The sequence below is a fragment of the Desmodus rotundus genome, chromosome 1 (assembly GCF_022682495.2).
Source record: "Desmodus rotundus isolate HL8 chromosome 1, HLdesRot8A.1, whole genome shotgun sequence".
NCBI classification, from domain to species: Eukaryota; Metazoa; Chordata; class Mammalia; order Chiroptera; family Phyllostomidae; genus Desmodus; species Desmodus rotundus.
Genome location: NC_071387.1, coordinates 39,692,712 through 39,703,752, shown reverse-complemented (window position 1 = coordinate 39,703,752; position 11,041 = coordinate 39,692,712). Strand labels below are relative to the sequence as shown.

Genomic DNA, 11,041 nt, shown 5'->3' with positions numbered 1-11,041 from the left:
CCGAGGGTGGGCGGGGCGCTTGGAGAGCGCCCCAGAGCGGTCGCGTGGCGGGCCGGTGGTTGTAGTCAATCTGGCCGAATCCTCAGCCGCGCTAGCCGAGGGCGCACTACATCTCCCGGGATGCCTCGCGGTCCCTCCACGGACGGTTGTGAATATGTATCAGAATGTTAATGATTAGCTGATGCTAAATTTGGTCAAAGAAGTCACCTACACAGAGCGTGTCGTTGGAGCTGTTCTGAGCGGGTGTTTAGGCTGTTGGCTGTTGTCTTCCCCCTCTCACACACTTGTATATTATTTTGAGGTGGTGTTCGCAGAGTTTGAAAGGAGAGAGAATTAAAAAAAAAAGCCGCAAGGCTTTCACTCTTATTTTTATAATCCCCTTCAATTTGGGGTTAAAAAAAAGACACGAAAACAGGAAGGAAGAAAAATAAGGAAATGAGATGTGGTAAAAGAAGCTAAAAGGTGCCTTTTAAAAGATCGTTGCTGTGAAGTGAAAAAAATCTCCAGAGAAACCAAAAAGCACCGCCGAGACCTCTTCCGAACCAAAGGAGTTTGTGTTTGCTTTTAGGAAAGAAGAGAGAGATCATTCATTCGGAGGAATAACAACCAATTAAAAGACAAATAAAAAAAGTTTGGAGTGGGACGCCGAGCAAGCGAGCGAGCAGGCGGGCGGCGCTGTCGGCGGGTGCTTGGGCGCGGAGCTCGCACTTTCCCGGCCCGGGTGAGCAGCGCGGCTGCGGCGCCGAGCTCGGCGGGAGCGCCTCAGCGGAGCAAACGTCGGAGCGTCGCCGCAAGAGCCGCGCGCCGGACAATGCCCGCGGCGGGCCAGTGACGCCCGCAGGGAATGCGGAGCGGCCCGGCTGCCCGCCCGCACCCAGTTGCTGCTGCTTTCGCCGCGCGTTCTTGCCGCCCGCATCACGCGAGACCCGGCGGGGGCCGGGACCGCCCGAGCCGCCTCTCGGACCCGGCCAGCTGCAGCCGCCGCCGCCGCCTCCTCCTCCGGGCCATTAAAGCCAATGAGCCGCGCGCCTCTGCCCAGCGCAGCCAACTAAATCGGTTTGGATGATTCGCGACCTGAGCAAGATGTACCCGCAGACGAGACACCCGGTGAGTGCTGGCGGCGGGGCGCGGGCTCGCCAGGGGATTCCCGGCGTCGCCCCTGCGCGCGGAGTTGTGTGTGTCTTTGGCCGCAGGGGCGTGGAGGGCGGCTAGCATCCCGCGCCCCGCTCCGGGAGCCTTCCGCCACCCCTTCCCCCCGTCCCTTCACCCCCCCGCCCGGGGCGCGGTGTCACTCTCGGAGAGGGGTTGCGGAGAGGCAATTGAGTTGTAGCCATTTTCTTATTGTTGTCTTTGAAGCTTCTGGAAGCTGTGCAGAGCCGTTTGTCGTCCCCGCGCCGCGACTCCTCGGGGGAGTGGGGGGGGGCGAGCGATGAGGGAGGCGCGACTCCGCGCCGGGGCGGGGAGGGCGCCCTCGGCGGCGGCGCGGCTAGTCCCGCGGCGGTTCGGGAGTGCGGGGCGCCGGCCCCTTTCGCCGCGGGCTCGAGCGATGAGCAAGCGATCAAGCCAGCTGTCCAGCTGGAGCGGGTGGCGGCCTTGTTCCCCCCTCCCCTGACCTCTTTGGGGCCCGACGCCATGGCGCGAGTCCCCCCGACGGGCCAGTTTCGATTCCGGGTGCGGAGAGGGAGTGGGCTGGGCGCGCCGATCCCTAGGCGGTGTATTTGGGGAGTGAGGGCAGCGGGGTCTCGAACCCGCGGGGTACGCTTTGGGTAGGATGATGCTGGGGTCCGGGGATACCCGAAACCAGCCCCCGCCGGTCTGTGCGGCGAAGTGGGGGTGGCGGGAGGAGAGTTTTCATCGCTCCTTGCTGCCTGCGCGATGTGTACCCCCCCTTACCCTCCTACCCCGCTAGCGCCGCGTGGTATGTTTTCTCCATCTCCTTGCCTCGCCTGTGATGTGGGCTAATTAAATATTTTATTGTTGTTCTTTAGGCACCGCATCAGCCTGCTCAACCCTTTAAATTTACAATTTCCGAGTCCTGTGATCGGATTAAGGAAGAGTTTCAGTTTTTACAGGCTCAATACCACAGGTAACGATATTGACTTTAGCTGATCCTCCTGTTTGCTTAGCTCTTGTCTTCCCTCATACCCCCCCCCCCCGCCCACGCACACACAAACTTACATATCCCCCTCCCCGGGGTTTTGTGTTTTTTTTGTTTGTTTGTTTTGTTTTTTGTGTGTGGTCACCACAAAGGCATTATGATCATTTTTCCTTGTGGGCAGAAAGGGCAAGTGAATGCCTCTCTTTCTTAGGCAGGTGTAAAGAAATTAAGCATTTCTCCCTTTTCCCGTAAATTAAAAAAAAAAAATAAGGCAGAACAATCGAAACTGGGGAGACTTGGAAAACGCTGAGGCCAAACTTTCGATATTGATTTATTGGGGCTGGGAGAATGGAAGGTTGGGAAGATTCTAGGGCCTTTTGACTTCCTTGGTTCTTTATTACTCCGAGCTTGATTCCTTCTTTCTACCGTTTCACTGAAACACCGTGAGCTGAGAGCCCTGGGCAGTCGCAATTGAGCAATTTCATTACTTTTACGCTGAAAAAATATTTTTGTTTTAGAAACGATCTGTAGGCTTAGGGTGTTTTTGAAATATATTTCTTGCACTGGCTTTTTAATGACGTGTAATTCTTATTTCATAAATGCAAGAACCAAAACAAGCCACTGAACCCAGTCCACACTTTGCCCCTGGGTGGTGGTATTCAACTTGTCTCTGTTTTGGAGGGAAAAACTAAGACATCATTCATAAGACATGCTTGATTCATATTTTCATTAATCTCTTCGTGGAACATTAAAGAAAAAGCTCCCTTGTGTTATTTTGGGGGACTTATTTGTGAGAATATGTAGACATTATTGAGGTTTATTCTAATTCTCATTACGTGAATTAGTAACTGTTCAAGTCTGAATGAGGTTCCAGAATTAAATTGGCTGGAGGTTTTTTTTTTCCTTAAACAAAAACCCCACATTTGATTCTCACTGAATGGACAAGTCCAGGCTGCGTCCAATCACCCCTTTTCTCTCCTCCCTTTCCTTGAATAATGAGGGTGGTATTTAAGATAATTGACTTGGTGTTTTGTAGGTGATGGTTTAGAGGAGTGAATGTATATTTACATTTAAAGGATGTAAGTCAAGATCTGTGTTGTGCTTAGATTTCCTTCTGTCTTGAACAGCCTGAAGCTAGAATGTGAGAAACTGGCCAGTGAGAAGACAGAGATGCAGCGGCACTATGTCATGGTAAGAAAACTGTGTCGTAGATTCATAGCGTCTATTAGTTTGGGATACCTGAAGCAAGAGTGCCTTCGGATTGCCGGAGGCTGCAGGATAGATCCCAGTCGTACTGGCGGTGCCGTGGAGGTTGTGGGAATGGGACCATTAGCCACCTGTAATTCCAGGATATTACAACTTGCCTCTGACAACTAGCTTTGCTTTGGATTTTCAAAAAGTTCAGCTGCATGGGGTATAATTTTCTTTGCTTTGTTTTTATAGATTGAAAAAAACAAAACCTCATTTATGTTTTGTTTAGAGTCACAAGCAAAATGTTTTTGTGTTAGTGGTTTTCTTTGTTGTTTTATTGCTTTTTGCTCCAAACAGTTTTAAGCAGTTTTTCTGGAAACTGTTAACATTTTAATGTTTTATTTCTTTTAAAGAATGATGGATAACAAAAGACTCTAGAAACCTGTTCAAATCCCCCCACTGTTATCTTACTAATGTGTGTGTATTCGTGTATGTGTTGTGCATTTTCAGTTTCTATAGCATTAATGTTGGTTTGATGAGTATTATCCTCCCCTATATAACCGCATTTCTGTCAAGCCGGTTATACTACATGTTCAAAAAAAATCAAATCTGCTTTCTCAAAAGTATTACCAAGCATATTTTTATGCTTGTTCATAAAGGCTCCAGAGTAACTCATTCATTTCCTGTCAAGCCTTTTTCCTTTGAATGTGTGAGCATTAGCAGTGCACTACATGAACTCTGAAGTAGCATCACCTTTTTGAGCAGTTCTTTCAAAGCATCTGCATATGTATGGGGCACATTTTTGCTATTAACTTGCCTGCTGTGCCTAAGAATTAGAGTTGCTGTGGCACCAAATTTTCATCAGACCTTTTTCATTCACCTACTTGTGATGGATGTATAAAGACAACTGAAGATGTTTAGTATGCTCTCTTTGAACTTGATTTTCTTAGTTTCGTGAGCTATTCTCCTAGAGACTGTCTTAAGGTGGTTCTAGTTTATTAGGCTGAGATAGTGGTAGAATGTTTCTCCTCATTTAGCTGCATAGGTGTCATGGATATTTTGGTTTAGGTGAAGTTTTTTTATGTTTGCTTTAAACATACTTTAGGGCATTTTGAACAAACAAGGGTGATTGTTTCATGAAAGGCACAAAGTTAATTGCTTTTTCTTCTTTGACAGTATTATGAGATGTCCTATGGGTTGAATATAGAAATGCACAAGCAGGTGAGTTATTTGTTTATAACCATTTTAAATCGCAGTTTAGAAAGAAAATTGTATTTCTTGCAGTTTCATCCTGAACATTTTTGTAGCTACATGTATTTTAAAAGATTCCTGGTGAGAATGCTACTTTTTCAGATGTGATTTTCCCATCTTTTTTGCGTATCATCTTAATTTTAATCACTTAAACATATGATTTAAAATGTCTGAAGGCATATTCAACTTTGTACATTTTCAAAACCAAGAAGCTCAATTTTAAAGTAGGTCTTATTTTTCTTTTGAAAAAGTTAATTTATGTATTTCGGGCATTGCAAACTTGTCTTATGAAAGAGCTTTTCTTGGAAAATACTAAAAAGGAAAACTAAATTCGTTGACTTGGTGTGAAAGAATGGATACAGGGTCAGCTGGGAGGATCAGAATGAAATCTGTGGCACTACAAGAGAAATGGATGTAAGATCCTTGTACTGGTCCCCGTGAGGCTGTTTAGTTGGATCTTACTAGAAACTACAACTGCTACTTTCCAAAATTTATACAGAATAAATGAGCCTGATAGGAGGATGTGATAAGGTTCAACACTGGATCTTGAAATCTATTAATTAGTTCAGCCAAAAGAGAAAGAAAGAAAAAGAAAAAATAATTATTAGAAAGCATTGAGAGGTATGATTTGAACAGGCTCCCCACCGCCCCCCCCCTTTTTTTAAGGAGGCTGAATAAAATGGTTTAAGTTTCCTAGGTAGAAAAATAGCATACATATAAAAAGCGTTGTTTGGCAATAATAATTCCTCTAGGAGGCATACGTTTTTAGTGATCGCCTAGTGAACGTCTTTCAGGTCTGTCTCAGTCATTTCAGAGTAGGTATGTGTGTGTTTACCTGCTGGGAAAAGACAAGGGAAAGCTTAACGCTTTTTATCTGTTATTATACTCATGGTGTATGTCATTACCTTCTAAGTTTAAAAAATATGAAATGATCACATATTATTAGGCTTTTATTACTTAGGGAGTTCTTTTTGGATGTAGTTAATTACCATGTACTCAGAGTATACTCAGTAGAGCTTTAAAAAAAAGATGACTGTTAGACAATAAAAGGAATCAGATAGGCAGTGTTTGGAAAAGTTGGGGAAAAAGAGGAATTGTTCCTTACACTGAGGAGTTTTTATTTCAGATATCTTTTATCCTTTATATGCTATTTGATTATGTCAATGTTAACATTACTATATAGTTTGCTCCGTGTTAAAATTAAATTCTTATTTTGGCATCTTTGCCATTTCTGTTTAGATTAGTGATATAAATATTTCCTGCTTAAGCAAAATCCATCAGGCTTATGGATGGACTCACCTTAGCCGTACCTTACAGGAATAAATTACATGAGAGATACTGTTTGTTAATTATCCTCATTATACATCATTTTGGGTCTGGATCATGTACTTGTCTTTTTTGTTCTCACCCCACAACCCAAGATTAATTGATGCCATTTTAAAGATTGGAACAGATGATTAACATCCCTTTATTTCTTCTCCTGTATCTTACTTACCATAGCCAGGTACCTTCCAGATCTCTTTATACCATTTACAGGACGCACAGAGTTGATAGATTTAGCTGTATGTAATTTTTTGGTGGGGGACTATATGGGATCCCTTAATTTTACACATTTTGTACTTCTGTAATTCTGTCATCTTCTTGTCCAGCTGGCCTCAGATGCCATCTATTTAAAATTGAGAGTGGAGTACCTTTTCCCTTTTTTTTCTCTTGCTTTAAATTCAATCATATCAAGAATTCTGAGGGCAGTTTATCACATTATAAAATACAGACAGCCCTGCAAACCACCTACTTATTATATTTTCTTTCTTTTCCCCCTTAAGCGCAGAGGCATATCTGTCTTTATTTGTTTTCCTAGGCAGACAGCCTTGGTTCCTCTTGGCCTCTCTTCCAGATGTATTCGCTGGATACCCTCGTAATGGAAAGCAGCAATAATGCAGGGAAGTTACCCTGCGGCATAATTGGGCCTAGTTCTCAAGATCCGGTTAGGCATATTCACTTATTAGATTTATGTCTCTGAAGGGTTCAAGAGTAGGAGTCCCCGGAGTCCTTGGAAGTACCCTAGTAATTGGTGGCCCTGATATTTGAAACCTTTGTGTATTTTTTTGGTTAACGCTCCTGTTCTTCCTGGCTGCTGCCAGCCACAGAGTATTTATTTTTAGAGAAATTTTTCATTGGAACAGAAAATGACGGCTGTGATGGAGTCATGACTCTGTGACTTAGCAAATTGATAAAAGGATAAAAGCACAGAGCAGTGACAAACAGGGTGGGGGGGGTCTGGCATTATGGCCCCTCCCCTTTCTGTATGATGCTCATCGTCAGTCACCCTGTGTTGATTCTGATAGAGGACTATAAAGTGAAACCTATGGGGAATTTGTCATTCTGAAATGAAAGCTAATGTAATTAGTACCAATTAAAGTACATTTAGTAAATTGGATTTAATCTTAATTAAGCCTGCATAATGTTGCCAATTTTTAACAATTATGTTTGAGAACATAATTAATTTAAATTTTGGTAACTGAGTAAATAGCATCAGTCTGGTAGAATTAGTTGACTTTTTTTTTAAAGGGGAACTTGGTGACATAACATGGAATTAGAGCATAAAATATGAATGTAATTTCTGGTAATCTTTGGTAGGATTGATAGAGCTGAACAGATGAAGCTGGAAAGAACCCCAGAAAAGTTAAGGAGGAATGTTCTAGGCTGTAATGTGAATGAATACACTGTCTTCAGTTCTAGGATGAAAGTGAAGGTGACAAATGGAACATGGTTAGAAATGGCACATGTTTTATTGTTATGTCTTCATAATGGAATTGTTAAAAACAAAAGAACATTGGCCTTTCTTTCCAAAGGATTTTCCTAAGTGTGGAGTTCTGTGTTTTGTTTTGGATGGGGCAGTTGACCCATCATTTAGTTGTTACTTTTTTTTGCTGATTCTGCTTTATAAGTACAGTGTGGCTTCTAAATGGGTCAGTGACCGTGGGCAGAACAGGGTGATGCATGTGGTTGATAACATTGCTAAACACTGCTTGTTCCCAACCTTCACCTGTAATGCTGTAATTAAAGAAGACTGCGCTGATTTAATCTGACAGCAGTAGTTACCTCTTAAAAAAGCAAATATTGGATGCTGATTAGGAAAAATTGGTAGTATGTGAATTCAACATATAGGAACTGTAAATGGAAATGAACATACCACATTTTGAGAACATTTCATGACTTGCTCATAGTTCATATTCTGTAATTGGAAGCCCTTTTGCGTCTAAAAAAACATAGCCTAGCTGAATTTTAGAAATTAGAACATTTTAGAAATCTGCAAGACTTACAACCTAAAAGAAGTTAGTACTGTATATTTACATACACATGGGTATGTAAATGCGTATGTGTGTGCATACACGTATATGTGTATATACATACGCACAAGTACTATATTTTTAAATCAGAGCGAGAAAACTCCTGTTTTCACTTCAAGCCATGTAAATTTTATTATGAGATTTGGGCCACAACCATTTGAGTGCTGTTAAAATATTAATTGAATAGAAATGAAAGGGCCTTGCCAACTGATAGGATATCATAATCGTAGCCTCTCTGGTCGATGGTAAATGATGATAAATGGCATTAGGAACCTTTTAGCAAACTGTAATAACTACAAGGAGGGAAGCAGTATGGATTTGCATTATATCTGATACCCTCTAGTACCAAGTGGATTGCCAATACTGCTTGTTTAGCATTTTCTAAGGGCAATAGGATATTGATTTCTGACTTACAAGGAACAGCTCTATTTTCACCATTGAAAAGTATTGCAGGTTGTTAAGAAGAAATTGACTTGAAGAGGCCGACTGCTGCCCATCATGGAGCAAATAAAGCAAAACTGCCGAAGCATGGTGGAGCAGCGAGTCGGGCCCTCAGCAATTTGTTGCTATTAATTTACCATGCTCGACAGCAAATCAATCGGCATCTACTTCATCTGCTGGAGAAAATGCTGTCCAGGGCAGATAAAAGGCTCGGCATGGTAAAGAGAATAGACTGGATTGGCCAAAAGGAGGCTGCAGTTAATGTGTAAATAAGTGAAATCAAGGCCACAGTTGCAGAGGAAGCTGTTGTTAATTAGGTTGGTGCTTTTTTGTGAACTATTTTAGAAAGCAGCTGAGGATTTGGAGAGTAGAAGGTGATTTATTGAGGTTGAAGTAATATGCAACTGGCATGACATTCCAGTCTTGAGTGTACTTGATTCTAGGGTGCAGTAAATTTATTTGGGGGCAGTGCTTACAATGGAAGTCAGTTTGTTTAAAGTTCTGTTTAGACCAGATTTCCTGTAAGAAAACTTCTTTTGAGCATTACTAATTTCGTGCACATCTCCTGTCTTGGATTATATATGCTTAGATTTGGAGGAGTAGATGCAGGAGTAGGTGTTTGAGAATGTAGGCAAAAATGTGTCTGTTGTGTTCTTAACACAATGACTAATGTTTTTTTAGAAATGGATGTGATTAAACTGTTGTATAATAATGAAAATGTACTATTAGAGCTCAGGTGTTCTATCTGAAAGTAATAAACCGATGAACATTTTGCTGAGGGAACTTTCTTTTGCTATATAAACACTGGGAAATAATCTAAAGGGACTGAACAGTGGGTGGACACTACTGGATTGGAAAATCGAAGAGAGATTATAAGTGAAACTTTGAAGACTGCAAAAACCCTCCATATACAATTAGGTGACCAGCTACATGTGTGATGGGGGATTATTTTTGTTTTTATTTGTGTTTTATTAAGGTTTAAAGCTACCTTTTCTAATTTAAGGTTACTCATACTTTTATAATATCCCACAATTAATATTAACCAAATGGAGGTTGTTGGTGGTGTTTTTATCTCCCTGCTGCTCTGATTTAGACATTTCGGGGATAGGGAGACAACTTCAGCCCTGTTGAGTAAATCTAGATATATGTAGATTTTAAGTTACATTTTTTCAAAACTGAGATGATCTAGTATTAGGACAGTTGCTACCAAGTGGCACAGTACCTTGGGCAGGACCCAGTGAGCTGTCGTTTTATTTGTCACAGGATCTTCTAGAGAAGCAGATCTGGTGCAGGAAATTTTACCTGTGAGGATATGTGCATACTTAATAGTGTTTTCTGGATGGCATAGGTTTCCCTCTTTTTTCCTTTTTGCATGCTGGGTTCTTATTTTTCTCTTTCTTGAATTCTCATAGGATATCTGAAGACGTTTCACCTACAGCAGTAATTGTGGAGTGGAATTGGAATTTCCTTTTAATGGAAGTGAATGTTTATTATATATCTGGCACTTGCTTACCACTGATCTGGGCACATTGTCAGAATTCTGTAATTCTCCCAGTGATTCTAAGAAAGGGATTATGTCCAATTAAAGGATGATCAAACAGGATCAGATCTGCATAAGGTGATAATAGTTATTAGGTAGTGGATTCAGGACTTCAGATGAATTTACCTGACCTGGGAGGATGTCTCCTGAGAGCTGGGCCTGCGCTGTGTTGGAGATTCAGCCCCAGTTCATTCCTGGAGTGGAGAGCCTCTCAAAGGCTGGGAGAGTCCTTCGGCTTGTCCTTGAGTCACTGAACTTCAGGCTTATACCCTGAACTCCTAGGCTGATGGGGCATTCTCTGCAGCTCTGCACAGGTAGAGTTAGAGCCTGAAAGCTGGGCCTGGACTCTCCATCCGGACTGTTTTTAGTGGATACGAAGGCAGGGAGGGGTTGCTTTCTCTGACTTGGAGTTTCACACAAATGGGACGAAGAGCTGTTTGCTTATCAAGATCTGGTTTGCTGCCTCCCTGGGCAACCTATTTCTTATTTGTTTATAGACTTGCTCTTCCATTTAACTTTTATCTTTTCATTGTGGCTTCTAAAACTATGCCTGAAGACAAGGGGCTGTTTGTTAATCACCAGCTTGTGGGTTTTGAAGGGGGAGGCTGGAAGGGGAAAATGTGATGTTTTGTGGCCTCTTTGTAGTTCAGAAAGAGGTTCTCAGATGCAGGAAATCTCACGCAATTCAAACTTCTAAATGAAGGCAAATGTTTTGTTTTTACTGTTAAAAGATTTTCTTTGCAGCCTTCAAACAAAGGGATATTCCCTTCACACTGCCCCTTGCCGGATACTGTTTGTTTATATATATTTTTTTGTTTTGCGGGGCAAAGTTCTTTGTATCCTCAGTAATACTCCTTGAAACTAGGTTGGACTAATGGACTGATGAGTAAGATGAGTCTTAGGTACAGTTGCAGCCTCATTGAAGTTGAGATAGTACAGGCACTGGCACCATCTCACATTCTTCATTTCGTCTGTCCTTTCCTAGAATTCCCTTTTTTAAATGTTTGTGCACAATAGAATAGGTAAAGTCAATTGAGAATTAAATGTTTAAAATGTGTACTTAGAAATTATTTCTGTTTGTTTTTCATGAGAACATTTTTCTTGCCTTTGATTTGACTGGTGATTCTGGTTTATCACTTCACTACAGCAATAATACATTTGATGGCTATG

General features: G+C 42.1%; 1 protein-coding gene across 8 annotated transcripts in view; it reads left to right on the top strand.

Annotated features, from left to right (window-relative positions):
- The first annotated feature begins 203 nt into the window (after positions 1-203).
- Positions 204-11,041, top strand: part of LOC112304410 (transducin-like enhancer protein 4) — a 142,174-nt gene continuing 131,336 nt past the window's right edge. For 4 of the 8 annotated variants that reach the window (XM_053923590.1, XM_053923589.1, XM_053923588.1 and 1 more), the window contains exons 1-4: positions 204-1,107; positions 1,989-2,086; positions 3,226-3,289; positions 4,466-4,510. In XM_053923590.1, coding sequence (XP_053779565.1) covers positions 1,063-1,107; positions 1,989-2,086; positions 3,226-3,289; positions 4,466-4,510 — 252 coding nt within the window. In that variant the 5' untranslated portion in view covers positions 204-1,062. Of the gene's footprint in view, positions 1,108-1,465; positions 1,672-1,988; positions 2,087-3,225; positions 3,290-4,465; positions 4,511-11,041 lie in introns of those variants that run through there. The other 4 variants (XM_053923591.2, XM_045195217.3, XM_045195216.3 and 1 more) reach the window with 1 other exon arrangement.